This window comes from Balaenoptera borealis (genome assembly GCF_965194805.1).
Source record: "Balaenoptera borealis genome assembly, chromosome: 5".
Classification (NCBI taxonomy): domain Eukaryota; kingdom Metazoa; phylum Chordata; class Mammalia; order Artiodactyla; family Balaenopteridae; genus Balaenoptera; species Balaenoptera borealis.
Window position 1 is genome coordinate 105,099,401 of NC_138862.1, and position 21,107 is coordinate 105,120,507.

The window sequence follows — 21,107 nt, forward strand, 5'->3', positions numbered from 1 at the left end:
CTATTACGGCCTGTGAGCCCAAAGTTGGGCTAACCAGCAGCTGGCCAGTGGAGACGGAGTGGGAGGAATGGCCAAGCTGCTTACATCACTCAATCCGGCACTAAGTAAACGTCTTCCCAGAGAGTGGCAGGGTCTGAAGGCTGCAAGAAACAAATGTTTTGAAGGAGGATCTTAGGAAATTATAAATCTGGCAAGAGAAAAGCATCTAAGGGTGTGGTTTCCAGCTGTCATCAAAGGTCCAGGGGCAGTTTCTGGGTGCTGCCTAGACTTGGGTAGTCAGTGACATCAAGTTTAACTCACTGGTATTATGCAGAATGTCTCCCATCTGTGTTACAGGGAAGACCACAAATACATTCAGAAACAGAGAAGTGACAGCAGCGTCCCTGCCACACGCAGCAGCCCACAAAGAATATTCTGATATTCATTTACCAACAAAGGGACTCAGGAAAAAGACATCAATAGCACCCTATTCCTAAAAAAGAAATTATGCCTTCTAGCAGACCATCTTTTTTATCATTTTCATAAAGTAACTCATGGGCCTCACTTGAACAAATTCAGCTCAAGAAATATTTTGATGCCCAGTGACTAAGATTCCACGGTAGCTAATTAAAGTATAGTTCTTATAGCAGTTTTAAAATATGTATCTCTGTGTGTGTGTGTGTGTGTGTGTGTGTGTGTGTGCGCGTGCATACAAACAACAAGGGGTTTTCTGAGAGAGAAGGAAAGAACAGGCAGGCAAGAGCTTCAGAAAATATTGAAAGCTGGGTGTTATTTTGAGACATACATACAAGGGTGAATTTCATTAAAATTGTAAACAAAGGAGGGAAAGGGTTTCCGTCCATAAAACCAAAAGGTTCTCGTCAACTATTTATAAAGTCTTTATTAGGATTTATTTCACTCAAGCCCCACAAGGACTTCTTTTTATCAACAATCCCTATTAAGGACCTACTATGTACTTGGCAGGCGCTGTATTAGGTTCTGGGGACACAGCAATGAGTGAAAATAGTGTTGTCTCTGCTTTCAGGTGGCTTATAGCTAGGTTGGTTGTCAACCATATAACACAATAGGATTAGCCTCTACTTGGGAGGGATGTCAGGCTGCCAGGAGCACAGAGGGTCCTACATCAGTCTTGGGGGATCAGGGAGCACTTCTCCAAAGAGGTATCTAAACCCGTGGTTTTCAAATTAGGCTGTGCATTGGAATCATCTGGAAAGATTTAAAAACTCCTAATGCACAGGCTACTTCACAGAATAATTAAATCAGAATCTCTGGGAGTGAGACCCAGGCATCAGTATTTTAAAAGCTCCCCAGGTGGTTCCAATGTGCAGCCAAAATTGAGAAGCACAGATCTGAACTGACACCTGAATGGCAGGAGCTGCACAGGTAAAGGGAATAGGTGAACAGGGCTTCCCAGCGGCCATGCTCTCGGCCTTCTGGGATCTGGCTGCAAAACTCTGGCACTGCTACCTTTAGGGAAGTTTAAGTATCCTTAGATCCCTCCATGAGCAAAATTATATTTCTGCAGCCAGGAATGGGCATAGAAACTTCTCCCCACCTGCTCTAATTTAAAGGGATCCTCTAGTACCTTTATATTAGTGACTCCTCTCCTTTGAACCCCATGGTTCTGCCCACCCTGTCTCCCATGATCACACCATCTGAAGGGATAAGCAAAATTCACTGCAAACCTAAGTAATAGCCTAACATTCTGAGAGAAGGGAGGAGCTCTGAATGTCGTGTCTGCAACGAGGGGCGCCAACGCCGCTCTGACGGGCAGAGAAACGGTCTCTGTCATCACAGGCAAGCCACAGAACTGACGAAAGAGTCTATATATTTTTCAGAAGATGCATGTCCTGGTTGTATATTTCACTACTGATTTCCCATAATCTTAATCCCTAATATGCAAAGTTTTTAGCCTAACAAAAAGGCAGGTGTCTTAACAATTGTTGGTGCAGTGCCTGTATACAGCTGTAGGGGGCACTAATAGTATTTGAGTGTTACTGTATTTCACATGCAGGCAAATATGCTAAGAAGGTATGAGAAGACCTTCTGGGTTTTTTTGTTTTTGTTTTTTTGTTAGGGGTGAGGCAATATAACATCCAAAGCATACAAAACAGAGTGCTGCCCATGGGTCTTTAAACACAAACTTAAACATAGTTCTGCAGCATTTATTTTGCTACCCAAGCTATTTTTATAACACTGCATTTAGAAAAATATTTTACCCAGTGTTACACATTGAGAAGTGGTCCCTGTGGTGAGTGCTGAGAGCATTTTCACTACATATGTTTTCAAACTTCTCTTGGATGGTTCTGGATCACGTGGTTAATTCCTTATGTTACCGTGATAAGCAGTTTTCTTTCTCTCCTTGGGAGCTTCTACTCTCTGAATACCATTTCTGGGATTAATAGTAACTGTTGCCTTGTGGTTTAAAGACTTCCTATAAACTGTCTCAGAAAAGGTGGCGTCGTAAATACAATATAGGATCATAGGAACGCTCACGGTATTTCATATACTTTATATACTTATGGCGAGAGGCTTTTCCACAAGGAAAACTATGAAGAAATGCAAGATCTTGACCAGCATTAGCCTAGTTTCCTTATCCCCCAGGGAAGGAAGCATTCTTTACCTCTTTACAGACAGGTGCTCGGAACCAGGCCCAGCTAGAAACTCAAGTCTTGGAGTGTCCCCATGGTGAGAGCAATCTGGTGGCGCTGGTGCTGTGGAAAGATGCCAGTGTCCTTGCCTTCCGGGCATGGCAGATGCGATCAAGAGTCGGGTCATATAACAGCAAGTGCCACTTGGTGGCACCCACCACGTGCTGGAATCGTGCCAGCATGGAATGGCTTAGGGACGACTCTCAAGGGGACAGTCCTTCAGGATAAAGTCCTTAGGCCAGAACTGCTGACCTGATTTAAGCGGGGGTGGACGAAGTTCTAATGCACTTACAGTCCATCACTAGGGGAAGATGGTTGTGAAGAAGCCATGCATTTGGATGGGAGCAGTTTTGGCCGCTTCCCCTCCATCTAAACAGCTGACACCAGCAGAGATTAGGCGAGTTACTCATGGAAGTAAGGAAAGAAGTTCTCTAGAGCTCGCTCGTGCCTTAATTCTTAGACTTCCAACCATCCCAGGCTTCTTCCCTTCTTTGGAAAGAGGAGGCACCACTGACCTGGTCAAGTCCTCGATGTCCACCAGCATGGCGTCTTGCTCTGTGTGCAGCTCATCTCGGATGAGGAGCAGCTGGACCAACTCTTCATTCAAGCCTGGGGCAAAGAAACGAAAGCGTTTAGAAATAGATAAAATTGCATCTAAGTCGGGACGTGAAACTACTTATGGACCATTATATACGTACGTACGATACATACATATATACAAATAGCTAAACACAGTAGGAGACTATCTTTGCTAAAATGTAGAGTTCTTACATTAGCTTCTCATAAGCCCAGGAGAAGTCACCAATTTGAGAGCACGACTAGCTTGCGTACTTATAGAAGTGTTGAAAGAAAAGGAGTACAAAGTATATCCAATTACATTCACATTAGAGTGGGAAAAGAAATTGTTAGCTGTTAGGAAAAGAGCTTGTTAGAAGAAGCCGGATTTTGTTTTCAAGAAATGTGAACGCAAAAGTCTGGGGCACGTTAAGTTTTCCACCGTTCATCTTCAGGGTGCTCCTGCCACACGGAGAGCTGGAGGGGCCACTGCACCCGACAAGAGCCCCATCAGACCCCCCGCTGGGGAGGAAGGCGCCTTGAGGATGCTCAAAGGCTCCTCGGGGTCGAGGGGATAAGCAGCCCTATGTGCAGGTTGTTCTAGGAAACAGTAATATCTAAAGCTGTGGGAGAACCAGATGTGTAAGACCTGAAGAAATAACCCCTGAGTTCTCCAGACAATGGGTGCTGAGGAAAATATTCTTTAGGATTTATACTGGGCATAAAATAGATGGAAACATAACTAGTCTTCCTGAAATCAGTGTACTGGGTTTAATTTGGCTTCTGCCATTGAAAAATATAAACAAGCAGGGGGCTCTCTCTTGTTTTTTCCCCCTCACATCAGCTAAGAATGAAAGCTTCTAGGTCTGGACATGTGGACCCATGAGGCATAGCATTCATTTAGCAAGAGCTCTGGGCCCAAAAACCAAAGAAAGGAAGGGGGTATTCAGCGAGGTCCTCCTTGGAAATGTTTTCAGAGATCCTGACCTCAAACGATGCATTTGTCTGCCTTTAGTTCAGATTAGTTTTCAATTTAAAAAAGGAGCAAAAAAGTCATACAAAGAGGTCTAAAACTCCATCTACTCCTGAAAAGGACTAGCTGGCAATGTTATTATTTAAAAGTCTAAGGAAGATGTTTCAGTGGTAAAAGATCAGAAAGCCTTTTAAGTCCTTAATTCCTAGTAATTTATGCTCAACTAAGATTAAAATGTAGTAGAATTTTTAAAAAGCCTGTGAATCTATGGTTTCCTAATTAAAATGTTAAATCCTTTCTCTTGATTTTAAAATGCTGAAGGTATTAACCTGCCACTGAATACATCCAATTTTATTTTTTCTAGTGGGTTCTTAGGGTAGCTTTTTATACTAGTACTCAGTAGAGTGCCTGCATAGTGCGTGGGAATGTCTTTTCTGTATGAAGTTTTAAGTTTTTTATTATGGACATTTTCAAAGAGATACAAAAGTAAAGAGAATTGTTGAAGGAATCCCCCTGCCCCATGCATCCAGCCAGCTTCAACAGTTATCAACTCATGGCCAGTCTTGACTCATGTATCACCCCTTCTCCCTCTAGATCATTTGAAAGCGAATTTCAGACATCATATTATTTCATCTGTAAATGCTTCAGTATGTGTCTCTAAAGACAGGGCTCGTTTTTAAAAAAATTTAACATAACCACAATACCTTTATTGTACCTGAATAAGTAAATACATCTTTAATAAAACATTTAGTCAGTGTTCGAATTTCCCCGCTTGGCTCCTCAATGTTTTTTTTTTTGTTTTGTTTTGTTTTTGTTTTTGTTTTTTAAGTGTAAAGGGTTTTTTTAAATTATGTGTAACACAAAGTTATTTAAGTCAATAAATTTTTAAGGAATTTCACATGTTCTGATTCTTTCCACTGCCAATCACCTTAGTTCCTCCAAACTCATAATCTTCAAGATAAAGTAGCCCTTTCAAAAAGAAGTTATCGTGTGAGTCAGCCCACAATTCTTTTAGTTAGGCTTCTTTGATCTCCAATGAAATATGGACACACTTCAAAATTCCCCACCTGTAATCTTTGGGATCCAATTTCCTCAAGCGATTTACTTTAGGACCATGTTTAGGGTCAGGCGATGGATCTGCCTGGTTCTGAATTTGACACCCTCTAAAAATGTATTAGGTTCAAATCATATTCACTCCTAAGCCATCACACCCTAGAACAGTACAGATCATTGGGCTATGCCAATACCTAAGATAAAAAGTTTGTTAGGTTTTTCATAATTTACTTGGCAGCTCTGTCTTGTAGTTCTTTCCCACAGATCTAACAGGTAGTTCTATGAGTAAAGGAAACCGCACAGTTAATCTATGAGGCGTTTCCAACGATGTAGGTTTACAGAAAAAGCCCCATCGGGATAGACCTCAACCTCAATGCTTTTTTATAGTTGGTTTGCATTTGGTTGGCATGTCTCTTAGGTGGTTTTAATCTATCAGCCTACGGACTTTATGGACTTGTATGTTCCAGAGGCTGGAGGGCTCGTGAGTTCACCTGGGCTAAGCACGCTTTCCCAGTGAGTGAGCTCTCTCATTGGTCCAGCACCTGCCCTTCTCTGCGTAACCAATCACTTCGAGTGAATGCCACTCACTCACCACCCGCCCTGCACACTTCCAGTAGAGGTCCTTCTTCATTCTGGGGGAAAAAGGCCCACGCTTTCTCACCCTATAATTTTCACATATCGGTCACATATACTTTCACCACCTGGAGTCCCACAGCATAAGTCGAATAGAATTTGATGACCTAAAATGAATGTACGTGCAAGTAAAGCTGAGCGTATAACTGTATAATAAATGACTTGTAACTACTAAATTGTATTCTACAAACAGGAGTTGGGAGCCAACTATATGCCAGGCACTGTGCTGGGAGCTGGGGATTTCAGATGAATAAAAAGGATCCCTAACCTCTGTGAACCTTGACAAAGTCTTAAAGTTTCTCAACATTTTACAGTAAAAAAAACAAAAACAAAAAGAGAGCCTTGTGATTCTCTTCTTTTCCTTGCAAGTACACAGGAGGACCCCAATGAAACGTACCAAGGAACTGAATCAAGGAAATAGTACTATCCATCCCATGATATTTTACACTTAATATCCCATTTTCCAGAGCATCTTACACTTACTTTCTATCTGGGAATGGAGATCATTGACTATCACTTGTAGCTGCCCAATAGTCATGTCTCTCAGGTCAGTGGGCTTTAAACTTCTTTTCATCAAGCATTCACTTATATGAGGCATGTGTGGCAGCTGAAGACAGAAAGGGAAGAAATGGAGGGGTGAGCAGCAAGCACACTGAACGTACGACCCAGTTTTCTCCTAAAAGACCCACCTTCATTCACCCACTTCAGGTTCCTTGCTTAAAAGCTTTCCCCATCTGACTTTCCCAATGTGAGGCCCTCCATATATGCACATCATCTGAAACACTATTGGCATCAGAATGGGACACTACTCAAATCAAAAGCTTTTGGACTGGTCTACAACTGAGAGTCACTTATTACATCCACAAATGAATTACCAGGGAGCTCAAGTAATGTCAGTGACATGGATAAAATTAATAATATCAGCTATTCATTAACTTATAGCACGCTACAAGCACTGTACTAAGTGCTTTGACTACTTTTTCCACAATCGTGCTCTGACACAGCTATTATTATTATTCCCATTTTATAGATGAGAAAACTGAGACGTGTCCAGAGCCCCACAGTAGGTCAATGGCAGAGCTAGTCTTAAGCTCCAAAGCCCAGGGCTCTCATCCACTCTGCCATACTGTCTTCATCGAAAAGGGGGGAACAAGAGCTAAAGCAATAGTGAGTTTGCCATAGCAATGGGTTCTTAAACTGAGACTGCTTTAAAGGAATTAAAATATTCCCATGACAGCTAATACTGCCCCTAAGAAACACAGTAGATATGAATCAAGAGCAAAGTTTACTTTTGTGAAATCTGTTGCGTGTGTATCCTTCAGTGATACAGTAGGAAGGAAAAAGAAACAGACTTAAATATTTCTCAATGACAGTACGTTTTACACACTGCCTTGTAAAAACCCAAGTTTGCATAACTCTGGGAAAGGACTGGGACAGCCTCAACCATTTGCAGCCACCAAACACTCGCTTGCGTTTCAGCGTTCGCTGCTTACAAGATCAGCGACGGGAGACTTTTTCCTGTTCTGTTTTTCCACTTCTACTTGCATTTTGGCCATTGGTTTGGCCATGGCAAGGGCCATTTTGGCTTCGGCTTGCAATTTCTTTTGCCTTGTGAGGAAATCCATGTCATCCAGGGATTCGGATTCCTCTTCAGTAGTGTCTCTATCGGAATAGGAAGAACTCTGTTTGCTCTGTGAAGGGAAAAAGAGCAGCCCTGAGCTTTGCGTGCCGGGTACCATCTTTGGAGATGAGCTACAGTCTTCCCTGAGCCCTCTCTCAAAGCAGCCAAGAGTCCCCTCCATCAAGGGACTCAACTCTTGATTTGATTTGTACCAATCGCAAGTAACATTTTAAAAGCTACTTTATTTCCTCAGTCAGTGACAGACTCTGATTTTAGCATAAAAAGTAACATAATTAATAATAGGGAGAATATATATTTGTAACAAACTTGAGACATTTCTTTGATTCTTACTCTCAAAACTTTCTTGAAGTGAACAGACACAGGAAAATATTTAACCCAGAGCTAAGGCGGTGCGTTGCTCCCTGGAGCGGACAGGATCTCAGATATCCAATGAAGTTCTGACGCGGCATTGCACTCAACAACCAACACGGTTTCCTGTTAGTTAGTTTTTGGTAAGAAAGGCGATAGACCTCCCAGAGAGGAAATAAATCCAGCAACAAGCACCCAGGATCATCAAGCCATCTTCCGTAATATGTGTGCAAGGAATAGTAACCAATGTTTAACCCACATTACCTTGCTGGTTTCTCTGAGCAACATCCATGTGCTAGCCTTCCCACCTCTGCCTGGACCCCATCCCCTGCCTTTTAAAATGTGTCCCATTGCTAGTCTGTGCTCATATTTCTAAGCCCAGTGGGGAAGGATTGGTATAGGGCCTATGTGATTTCTCTTATGATTTAATATGAAAGTAGTCGCTAACTTTAACAGAGCTTATGTATCCTTCTTGGATCACAGTTTTGATTTTCCAATCACTGTCAAATTTTAGGAGCATGCCATGTCAAGAAATGTCATGAGACATTTCTTTTTTACTCTCTGAAATGTTTGCTTCTGACTAACAACAGAAAAGAAGCTAGATGACCAGGAAAGCACACTCTGAGCCCCAGTGGCAGCTTTGGGACTCACCATGGGAGACAAGGGGGTGTCCAAGCTCGTTTCAGTCTTGCTGTCATCAGCATCGCTGTCCTTGTCGCTGCCGCTGTCGTTGACAAAGCATATCTGCAGGTTCATCCCACTCTGCAGGCTGGGCACAAGCAAACAGGACACTCATTCCATTCAGCTATTTGTTATCTGGTAGCATCCAAAAGAACTGCCTGATTTTGCTAAAGAAAGTAGTTGAATGTGCTCTTCACAGGGAGCAGTGAGTGATCAATATTACTCCCGACTCATAAATGATCACTTTTACTAGAAGATAAGAAAGATAACTTGATAAGTCGATAAATGATAAGATGATAACTTTTAACTCATACTGTATTAGGTTTTTTTCCACACACAAATTCACGCTGGGAGAAAAGTAATTTCAGGCCACGTTATAGCCCCCAGCACAATACCAAACACATAGTTGGTACACAAGAAAAATGCGTTGAGACGCTGAGTTTGCATTTTTTGTCGATGAAGAGGAATGGGTCCCCAGCCAAACAAGGCTGCCTGGTGTCATCCAGTGTCCTGCCCCACGGGGACAATCCAATGATGCTCATTAGATCCCGCATCCTGGGGCCAGAGCTCTCCGAAGAAAGACTCCTTTTTTTTCCCAAATAGAATAAGGTCGTCTGAAGGAAAATCTTATTTGAGGCGGTTGTCAAAAGCCAACCAAGGGAGCCCATTTATGTCATTAAGAAAAAAACACACCAGAGGTTCACCCTCGAGAAACTTAAGGAAACCTCCAGCTTAGTCAGAAAAGCAGAACGTTGGAACACAGCAAGGCTCTACAGACTGCCTCGCGTACAGAGCTTCAGAGGCAGAGATGTCTTGGGAGCTCATTATGTGTGTGGCGAATCCGGGAAGCTCCAGAGGGATGTTGCTGGAAATGTGGTCACAAAGGGCCAGCCGGCCGTGTATCCGCTATACACGCAACCAGGCTGTGGATCCAACTCTGTGTCCTAACCTTCATTTGAAGTCGAACACATTTCATTGCTGTTTGACAACAAAGTGTTTTTCAAGAAGCACTTTCTTAGCATCTCTAGTAGCCCCAGTCTGTAAGTTTAGAGAAAGAAAAGGCAGAAAGAAACTCCTAAGCAGCAAGGGGTCATAAGGAGGCTCCCGTAAGCCAGGTTTAGGACAGGGGACACCAAATCTGCTCTGGCGTTATTATTGTCACAGTGAGAAATGCAAAGAGCAACTCGTCTGATAGCTGACATTCCCATTTGCTTTTTTTTTTTATTTTTTTTATTCAAATGGGTAGAGATGCTCTGCATAAATTGCTCAAATGACTCATTTAAAGCACTTTGATTGAAAACAATACAGAACTCAGAAAAAGAAAATGTACTGATTTAACACAGGCACCATCATTGTTATGGGTATGTACCGCCACCTATTGTTAACTTCTCTAATGACTGAAAGTCCCAGCTTATTTTCCCCAGGAGAGAAACGCAGCCTTTCCCTCTGTAGGTCCAGTTCCATTCCCCCACTACCCTCCGGTGCAGGCAAGCAGGCCCAGGCCTAGGGCTGGCCGCAGAAGGGGACAGGTTCTGCTGTGATCCAGCTCAGGGTGCTTGCAATCAGTAGGACTTAGGTTTGAATCCTTACTTCTTTCCCAAGGCACATTACTTTATGAACCTCAGTTTCCCCATCTGTAAAATAGGGTGAATAATTCAGTGGTTTGTAGAAAGGATGAAAAGAGCTCAGAGATGGGCACAGGGCAGGTGCTCTGTTCATTATCCTCCTTTCTCTACTTTCTGAAAGCCTAGACAAAAAAACCACAGAATTTTAAAGGTGATGTGACTTCGTAAGGGGATCCTTACAGTCACCTACTTGAATACCTGGCCTGGTCACAGCAATTCCTGATGCACAACTGACTCACTGGGAGCGTCCCGAGCTGACTTTCACTGTTAGGCAGCTTGAACATTTATTGAGCTGGAATTTGTCTCCTTTTAACTTTCTACCATTATAATATATATATTTTTTTCCTGGAGAAATGTAATATGTTCAGGTTACCCTTTGATCACATATAAATTAAGTTTTAAAATTTATTGTCTGTAGTTGGTAAAAAAAAACCCCAAATCAACCCATTTTTAACAATAAAACTCAAGATCCATGGATTGGACAACAGTGGAAATTAAAAAAGTGCAAATTAAAAACAGACATATTTTAAAGTCATACTTTAAAATAAAAAAGACATTTAAAATTAAACTTAATTCAAATCAAGGATTATGTAGTATTTCCTATTTATTGAATAACTAAAGTCTTGAAAAGAAGAAAGAAGACACTATATACACAGATTATAAAAATATAACACATGATACCACTGCAAAATAAGGCTTAAAACATCCAAAGATATATATTTTCATTATGAAGAAAGTCTGATCATAAATTCTGTTGTTCTGCCCCCAAACTGACCTTTGTGCTAAGGATCAACTCAGACCTAAATCAACTATCCCACGCAGCGTTTCTAACTCAGGAAAGGCCAAGAAAAAAAAAAAAAAAGGGAAGGATCTAGTAGTCGGAGTGAAATGAAAAAACACCTCAGGTAGAAATTCAGAAAATCGCCTTAGTAACACATTATCACCGTGGGAAACTGAGCAGAGCTTCTTACAGGGTGAGCCTTATAATTCCTTATAGCAGTAATCGCCAAGTGTTACTCTCAGGAAAAGGAAATTATATGATATTACAGCTAATAGTTCAGCGGGGATTTTAGTACAGACATCTTAAAACGGACTCAGGTTTCAAGAAGGATTTGTTTGCCTTTAGCCTTTAAGAGGGTTTAAGATGAAGGCGGCCTTGGGGAAACTCGACCACAGCTCGCAAGCAGCGGCCAGTGCTGCTGAGGGCCTCTGTGCCACTGCGTCCAGGAACGATAGCCCCTGTTCCTGGCCCCTTCCCATCCCGGGGAGGCGTGGCTGCTCTGAGGCTCTCCCTCCAGCCACTCAGAGCCCCTGCCCCTCACACCGCGGCGTCTCGCCTATAACCAGGCTACGCAGTCTGGCGAAATCCCAGCAGCCGGGGGCTAATTTGCTTGGAGCTCTCAAGCACCGTCTGAGGTGAAAACACAACACTATCCTCTTCTTGTTAATTAGTGGTATCATTTAAGGTATCCAGTTCAGGGTTGCTTGATGTTTGGAACGGCGTTCGGCAGAGGGCTATGAGCAAAATGCTGCTTGATGTCTGCCTCGCCTGTGGATTTGATTACGGGAAGGTCTACGTCCTGGTCACCCCGGGAACCTCTTCTCCTTATGCCACGAAAAACCACACTGCATCCCAGAGTTACTGACAGGGAGCCAAGGGTATGGAGAGGGGGTTGTCATGGATGGAGAAGGCTCAGAAACATGACGAGACAGAGACTAAGTGTGCTTCCTGGACATCTCAGGGTGAGTGGACGTGGCTTTCTGAGTGACAGTTCCTGTTGGCCAGGATCGGGAAAGCATTTAGTTGATAGGCTGTTCGGCACCAGTGTCCACTTGGCATTTACAGTGAGGAAAACTTACTTAGAAAACACGTGTGCTGACCTCCAACTACTGTCAGCAGGGATATTATGAAAATATGCTCGGAATTGAGAGAATGACAGAGATGGAAAGATCTTAACTACTAAGAGGATATCTCAAAAACCTAGCTACCTGGTGATATGATTTGGTATAAAGACAATACCTTTTTCAAAATACAGGGACAAGACCAGTTTACTCCGTGGGAGAAGTGATGGGGTGATCTTAAAGTCTGCTGTGACTTCTAGTGGGGCAGCAGCATTGGGAATCTGGCCTTTGTTCTTGGCCTTGGGTTGCAGTGACGGGGAGTGGCCTGGTCTGACGGCCAGCTCCGAATCCCAGAACTATTTGGTGTTTTCTGATTTTAAGAACAGGAATCTCCCAGCACTAGCTTAGACCGCCAGCATCCACAGAGAAAAGCTGAAGATTCTTTGGTTCTATCCCCTGCACCACGCCTTAGTTAACTTCACTTGAACGGTTACAGTGAATTTGAGTTTAAAAGTGTGTTCACTTCACTCTCTCCTTGGGCTGTACAACCACCTGTGGATTACAGGCAAGGCAGCGGTTACTCAAAGAAGTCAGATAACTTGCCCCAGATCTGTGACAGCCTGATTATTAAAATGGTCCCAATTCTTCCCCTCTCTCTATCTGGTCCCCCTATAATAAGACTGCGGGTTCTCCATCAAGAGGTGGAGTCTATTTCCGGACCCCTGGGCTGGCCTCCTGACTTGCCTTGGCCAACAGAATGCAGAGGAAATGACAGTATTCCGGTTCCGAGCCCCTCCATCCGCGCCCCCACTCCCCGCTGCCCCAGGGAACCCTGCCGCTGCCCGCAGAACAAGCCCAGCTCAGCCTGCTGGCAGAGGAGGGACTTCGTAGCACAGAACTCAATCGGCCGTTGTCCCAACTGAAGCCCCAGGCACCTGACGGAGCTCAGCCAAGAGCAGTTAGCGGCACCTCGCCAGCCCGTAGCCGATCATAGACACACGAGTAAGCCCCATGGGAACCCAGCTCTGATCAGCAGCAGAAATCAGTGCTTATCATCGGATGCCACTGATGTGGGTGGGTTTTTATTGCACATCACCACCATGGCAACAGATAAATGGTACAAGATCACAAAGCAAGAGACTATAGGCTGGGCCTCTGGTTTTTGAATCCAGTGGCCTTTCCCCCATACTGCACTTAACCTTAGGTTTGGATTTATTAGGTCTTGCCTGTGATGGCAATATAATTTTAAGCACATAATGCCTCCTGTAGTTGCTTATAATTTCAAGGCAATTGTATGGTTTCCTTAAGAAACAGAGTGAGAGGAAACTTTGAAATGCCTATGGATTTCAAACATGCATTGCTCATCTTCTGTCCAAAACCAGTGTGGCTGTGAGAGCCTCTGGCCCTGCCATGCCATCCATTCATTATTCAGTATTGCCAACTAGTTTGTGGCTGGGCTGTTAAAATATATTATCTCTATTTATTTTAATGGATCTCCGATGCATTATTCAAAGGCTTTCTACATAATGAATATTATCACCCATTATCTTTTCCTGTTTCATGAGAATTTCAAAGGAGACGGAATATAAAATGTGGATTGTAATTACCCAAGGGTAGCTGTAAACACATTTCATTTTTCTAAGGATTTGTCGTGAAGAAAGAACGTGGGAACAATTGAGGTTTGGGTAAGTGTACTGCGTGTGTGATGGTGTCTCTATAGAATGTGCTGAGGTGGGTTAAAATGAGGTGCTGCTATTCCTTAATAAATTGTGAAATACCTTTCCCATTTCCCAAACCTTGCTCCTTACTCTTCTTTTCCCTACTGACTGCTTTGTATTGACATTTACCATGAAAGTTACAGCATTACTATTGGAAAGAAAAAAGGAAAGGCAAAGTTTCTGCTTCCCAATATTTGTTATTGTGAAAATATACTGCTATTTCTTATTTTACTTTAGAGGGATTGTGTTAACTTGCTTTTGCTAAAGAGTGTGCAATGCATGGGATGATAATTTGACTTTTTAAAAATTTAAAAATTTTAAAAATTGAAGTATAGTTGCTGTACAATGTTGTATAAGTTACAGGTGTACAATACAGTAATTCTCAATTTTTAAAGGTTATACTCCATTTACAGTTATTACAAAATATTGGCTATATTCCCTGTGTTGTACAATATATCCTTGTAGCTTATTTTATACCTAATAGTTTGTACCTCTTACTCCACTACCCCTATGTTGCTCCTCCTGCTTCCGTTTCCCCACAGCCATCTCTCCTAGGTGCCAAAGGTGGTAACCACTAGTTTGTTCTCTATAACTGTGAGTCTGCTTCTTTTTTGTTATATTCACTAGTTTGCTGTATTTTTTAAGATTCCACATATAAGTGATATCATACAGTATTTGTCTTTCTCTGTCTGACTTATTTCACATAGCATAATGCCCTCCAAGTCCATCCATGCTGCTGCAAATGGCAAAATTTCATTCCTTTTTTATGGCTGAGCTGACTTTTTAAAAAAGAGTGATATTCACATAACAGGTGCAAACACTGCTGGTCTAACATATATGATCATACACACAGAAGTACTATAAATGATTTTTACAACTATATTAGAAAGAAAGGGGATGTTTAACTGTTCATTTGCTTGTTCATTTGATGATCAGGCAATAACATCTCTGCAAACCCCACGGCACTGACTGGCCAGTGCTGAGCTGATGCTTCCCCTTTGGCCAGGGCACACACTTTCTAGTTCACTACGGTCCCACCTATTGCCTTTTATCTGGGCTACTTCATTCCTTTATGTTTCTTGCTGGCCCCTGCAGGCATGTTACAGTTCACGACCCCTATATTAAGTGGATGTATAGTAGTAGTTGATCCAGGGACAGAAATCAGGTCTTCTAACAGGTATCAAATGCTTGCATCATTAAATCACAATATACAAATAGAAATGTGGACTTTATAGAGCATTGGAACAGAACTCAAAAAAACACTTACTAGACACTCCCTATCTTATAGATGAGAAAAGAAACACTTCCACTTACCTGGACATTAATTAGTAAGTAAGGTGTTAACCAAGAAGAGTGAATGAGCAGGGAACTAACTGCAGTAGAAAAGCGGTCTGCGGGGTCAGGGAAGCAAATGCAGAAGAGGGATGGAAAGCCGGCTCTCCCACTGTTATGTGCCCAGAGCAGTTAAGGGCAGTTTCAAACTCTGTGCTAGAGAGAGGACTGGGGGAAAGGGGGGCACCATGTCTCTTCATGTCCTGTCCTGTCCCCACATCTTACAGGACTCAGGCTTTTGGCTTCCTCAGCGAAAGCCACGGAAGGTAGCTCCAAAGACGGCTGGAGTGTGAATGGCCCTCTCTGGGTTTTCTTCTCCCAATCCTGCGCATACGTTTTGTCTGCTTCCTTTTCTAAGGCTCGTTAGTTCTGGACCTTCCATCTGTATGTGTTCGCGTGAGGGCTGGGAGGCATCCGACTCCACATGGCCACAGAATCTTCTCACTACTTAAGTGACGGATAGAGAAGCGGACTAGCGTTCACCAGCTTTTCTCTGGTGAAGCAGCAGCCCCTGTAGCCTAACCCGATTCTCTAGGGAGCTATAAATACTGGCATTCCTCAGACAGCTGCTGATTCTAATTCCACATCAGTGTCTCGTTCCTTCAATAATGGCCACTTCTATGTAATTAAATTTGGAATTATAGGATCTTAATGTTAAAAAATGCATTTTCACTAGAAATATTTTCTGCACGAATTGAAGACCAGAATGAGTACTCTTCTGATACTGCAATAATAATGGAACAAAACAGCCATCTCTCCTAGGTGCCAAATGTGGTCTACTTTCTCTTAATTAAAGCCAAATGATTTCTCAGCAATCTACTTTCTGAAATAAAAAGAATTACCACTTTTGAGCATCTACTATACTGTAGGCACTTCATATATATTACCTCTAATCCTCAGATACACCTAAAACAAGTATTATGATCTCCATTTAGCATATGAGAAAACTAAGGCCCAGAGGTTAAATTATACAAGGTCACAAAGCTGGCATTTTATTCTAGGAGAGTGTGGTGAGAAGCCAGGGCACTATAAGAAGGCTAGAATAAATTCATGAATGGAAGAATAGAAGAGAAGATGAAAAAAAAGCAAAACAAAAACAAAACAAAAAATTGGAAACAACTTCAATGTCTAACAATAAGAGATTAAGTATATTATGGATTGACAAATATACACTGATATGTATAAAATAGATAACCAATGAGAACATACTGTATAGCACAGGGAACTCTGCTTAGTGCTCTGTGGTGACCTAAATGGGAAGGAAATCCAAAAAAGAGGGGATATAAGTATACACATAGCTGATTCACTTCGCTGTACAGTAGAAACTAACACAACATTGTAAAACAACTATACCCCAATTTAAAAAAAAGATTGATAGAACTACAAAAAAAAGTATATTATGGTGAAATATATGACGGGCCATTATGCAGCTAGTAAAAACATATATAATGGAACAGTTATGAGTATGGGCAAATATTCCTGAGGTATTGTTAACTCAAAAACAGAAACAAAAACCAAGCTCTAAAACAATAGGTATACTATGATTCCAAGTTTGTAAACAAAAATGTGGAGCTTTCTGTACAGAAAAAGTGGCAGGAAATATACCTAGATATTTTTTCGTGGAAGAAATTCAGTTGACTTCAAATTTTTCTCTTTTGAGTGTCTCTGAGCTGCTATGTGTGGGCCTTTAGCAGGAATTTAAAAAAGGAAAAGGAGAGAAAATGGGTGAGTTGATTAGCGCTTGTGTGTTGGAGAAAGGTGAGTAGGATTAAGTAATTGACAGCTGGAAGAGGATGGCTGCGTGTCTGACTCAGATGGTGTCTATGCAGGGACCATGACTCACGTGTGAGTCAGGCTGGGCTTTTGTTTTTGGCAGGGTGCTGGGGGTGGGAGATCCTGCCCCCAGCACAGGGGAGGGCAGTAAGAAACAAATTTTCTTATAAGTAAACATTTCTGTGGATGGACTCTTTGATTCAACTGTTGCCATCCCTCCTCAACCCAGTCTCAATCTCATTCTCCTTTTTGGATCTGCATAGATGATAGACTCTCAAGTAAGGGATATACACTTCACTCTTTGTATTTTTTTTTTTTTTTAAAGTTCGCTGATATGGTTTCACATTCCACAATACAACTAACTCCTTATTTATTTATTTATTTATTTATTTATTTGCTGTGTTGGGTCTTCGTTTCTGTGCGAGGACTTTCTCTAGTTGCGGCAAGCGGGGGGCCCCTCTTCATCGCGCTGCGCGGGCCTCTCACTGTTGTGGCCTCTCCCGTTGCGGAGCACAGGCTCCAGACGCGCAGGCTCAGTAGTTGTGGCTGACGGGCCTAGTTGCTCCGTGGCATGTGGGATCTTCCCAGACCAGGGCTCGAACCTGTGTCCCCTGCATTGGCAGGCAGACTCTCAACCACTGCGCCACCAGGGAAGCCCCACTCTTTGTATTTTTAAAGCCAGCCTGCCTATTTACTCTGCTCAGCCCAGACAGACTTTAAACTTGTATCTGCCCGACCTGCTGATGAGTTTCAGCTGCTGGAGCTGAAGTTAGGCTCATCCCCTTCCGGACTGATGATAAGGTGTGTAAGGTCTCCTAAATATCACAGAAGTAAAAAGTAGGAAAGAGAGGCTGCCCTTGGGGTTCTAGCTTGGCTCTCAGAGTTCCGTAATGGAGGCTTACACTGAGCTCGTCACGGCCCAAATGCCAGAGTGACAAACCGTAATGATCATGGTCAGCATGTGCCCGTGGAGACTCAGCGTAGCCTCATCCGCTGACCGCATCCCTCACGGGGGGACCGCGTCTCTTCATGCCTGAGGTCAGTGTCACTGACGGGACACACGTGCTTGAAGATACGGCAGTTGAAGAGTCAGTGCCTGTGGATGTTTCTGAGGGGTATGGTTAGATTTGGTGAAAATCTTAATTGCAAATTCTTTTACTGTCTTGAACACTGAATCACTGCTTTCACCACTTCTTATGGTTCATGTTTAAAATAATGTTGGGGCTGCCATTTAAGCTTGGTCCCATAGTAAGCTTCATGTCAAAGACCTTCTGTTACATGACTTAATTTGTGGTCATTTGATTCTATTCAGTCATTAAAAAGAATGCAGTAGATTTACTGAATTGCATTAATCCTATGACGCATGGTTATTCATCTTTGGCCATCTTCAACGTCGGGACATGTCTCACAATCTCAGCCACCCATGCAGCTGGTGGCATGACTGCTCTACTGAGCTATAACTCTGTCGGCCAACAAACCATATAAGGACCACTGAAGAAGAGGTGGGCTCTGGTAGTTGACCATTCATGCCTTCTGATAACAAAAAAGTGCCAGCATCGAAACCTGCAGAATGGGGGACAGTGGCTTGGAAGGTGAGGCACAGCACCTCCTGATGGCACAAAGGGTGACACTGTGGGGAAAAGCAAAGATGGACAACTCTAAGGGAAAGTGGTTAAATGGAGAACTGAATTGTGAATGTGAAAAGGGTGTAGGACTACCTTAACCAATTTCACTTTTTCTTATTTTTTTGTATGCACAAAAGACACATGTGATAAAAATATATACCCAAATAAACCTGAAAGGACTTTTCAATAACTAAAACAAAAATTCTGGAATTCCCTGGTGGTCCAGTGGTTAGGGCTCCACGCTTCCACTGCAGGGGGAGCAAGTTGGATTCCTGGTTGGGGAACTAAGATTCCCGCATGCCGCAAGGCACATCACCAAAACAAACAACAAAAAACAAAAAAAATTCTAAGTGTTAAGGAGGCATGTGTCACCATTTAATTGGCAGTGGTTTTCTGAAATATCTTCTATGGGTTTTTTTTTTTTTAAACGTATTTTTAAATTTTTATTTATTTATTTATGGCTGTGTTGGGTCTTCGTTTCTGTGCAAGGGCTTTCTTTAGTTGCGGCAAGTGGGGGCCACTCTTCATCGCGGTGCGCGGGCCTCTCACTATTGCGGCTTCTCTTGTTGCGGAGCACAGGCTCCAGACACGCAGGCTCAGTAGTTGTGGCTCATGGGCCTAGTTGCTCCGCGGCATGTGGGATCTTCCCAGACCAGGGCTCGAACCCGTGTCCCCTGCATTGGCAGGCAGATTCCCAACCACTGCACCACCAGGGAAGCCCCATGGGTTTTTAATGCATGTGATAATCTGAATGAGAATAATCTGAGGGGCACAGAAAATTTTACAAAAATACTGAACAAAAGGATTGTGTTAAAACTCCAGATGACAGAGCTCACGTGCAGTCAGTGAGGCTGTTTTCTCATAGCAGTGAGTGCTTATGTAAACTCTCAGAGGAGCCGGTCTTCATATGAGTTTTGTGTGTCCAGACACATGTGAGAGACCACTGTCTAAAGGGAGTGCAGATTTCAGTAATAAAGTCATGATAACTTGTCAAAGATGATGCACCAATGAAAAATCATTTCTAGAAGTTCTTTTAATTAAACATTTGGCTGTCCACTGGAGCCATTTTTAAATATAAAATGCAGCCCTGTGGCCTTTTTCTCCCTGTCTCCCACCCTTTTGCAGTAGCTCTGACAACTGAATTCTCACTGGCGATAATAATAAAATTCATAAGACAGAGTACAGCTGGATATGCCTCTAGCAAGATGTCAAATTTCACTTGCACAAAATTAATTGCACCTAATTAAACTGGGGTCATTGGCTTTATTGTAAAGTGAGGCTATTTATTAGACAAAGAAAATTTCACAAATGCCAATTTGCTTTTCTTTCAGGTTTGTAAAAGAGAAGAATTGCTTACATGATTAAATTTGTTTTGCCATTTTAATCTTATTACTCTTCAAAAGATCCACTTCAAATTTTGTTTCACTTTAAAAATTGTGTAATATTTTAGAATACTGCAGATAATTCTTGGAGGAGGGCATAAAGATGATAGGTTTTCTGTAGATTACCCGACGAATTTTCAAATAGTATAAAAAAAGAATTTGCAAACTACCATTTGCAATGACAGGTACTTTGGAATTACTCATATGAAGGATTTTCTAAGCAAATTAATAGTACACATGTATGAGATTAATATGAAGTTCAAAAGGTATGTTGCATGTTACAAATAGGTTGTTGTAGTATGTACCTCTTACTTCAGGAAAGCAAATTTCATTGTGTTGAAACAGGACAACCTCTTCTCACCCATGCTGGGTATATATGACCACTGTGCTCACTTCTTCCAGGAAATTATGCAAAAATTATTACTGTCAGAGACAAAAGGATGATATATTTTCCTGGCAAAATGAGGTTGGTTTGACCTGTGATCTGTGGCAGATTATATATTCAGATTCTCAGTTCCTCACATTCGAAGCTCCTATGAATCCAATTTCTTTAAAGGCTCTCTAGATCACTGCTATCTGTCCTATCGATACAACTCCCTGGGCCATGCTGCCTCCCCGCCCCCTTCTCTCCACGCAGCCCAAACACAAGAGGAGGTGGTGGGTAACTATTACTGGTCTTATCTCAGCCATTCACCAATAAACCTGTAAGAACATGAAAGAAATGAGTTTTGATTTGGGGATGTTGGAATGGCTGAGATAAATAAACAGTAATCATTATTCAAACCAGTGTCTCAAAAGCTCTCTGGGGAATTTCTGTTTTTCACAATCTTCACAACGCATGGAGAGAAGGGTATATAGCCTTTTCTAGGTTACAATATTACATTGCATACTTTGTGAATAGACTGTATTATGTTGTATTTATATTTATATGCATGTAAATAAACTCTATCTTGGGGTAAGGGAAGAAGAGAAGTTGGGGGTCAGGTTTATTTTGTGTTACTCTGAGAAAAGGAGAATGGAGATGGCAGAAAAAGTTTTCTCCATGATGTCAAATCAGGTGGTAATGTTTGAAAAATGAAAGACTTCCTAGATGTCTATTACTAATGACCACTCTGTCTTGTGTTTTCATAGCAGCCAAGCCAGTTTCCATTCCTTTAATAACACTAAGCTATATAAACTCAGAATCTGAAATATAATGCTGATTCAAGATTAATTTGGTCAATGAAAAAATATTTTATAGCAAAGTATTATACTAGTCATAAGAGAAAAGGAAT

At 42.1% G+C, this 21,107-nt stretch overlaps 1 protein-coding gene across 11 annotated transcripts in view; it reads right to left on the minus strand.

Annotated features, from left to right (window-relative positions):
* SCHIP1 (schwannomin interacting protein 1) overlaps positions 1-21,107 on the minus strand; it is a 155,824-nt gene that overhangs the window by 1,383 nt on the left and 133,334 nt on the right. For 6 of the 11 annotated variants that reach the window (XM_082394078.1, XM_082394079.1, XM_082394081.1 and 3 more), the window contains 4 exons: positions 8,507-8,624; positions 7,359-7,556; positions 6,349-6,472; positions 3,167-3,260 (listed from right to left, as the gene is read on the minus strand). In XM_082394078.1, coding sequence (XP_082250204.1) covers positions 3,167-3,260; positions 6,349-6,472; positions 7,359-7,556; positions 8,507-8,624 — 534 coding nt within the window. Of the gene's footprint in view, positions 1-2,623; positions 2,741-3,166; positions 3,261-6,348; positions 6,473-7,358; positions 7,557-8,506; positions 8,625-16,262; positions 16,303-21,107 lie in introns of all 11 variants that reach the window. The other 5 variants (XM_082394082.1, XM_082394076.1, XM_082394083.1 and 2 more) reach the window with 3 other exon arrangements.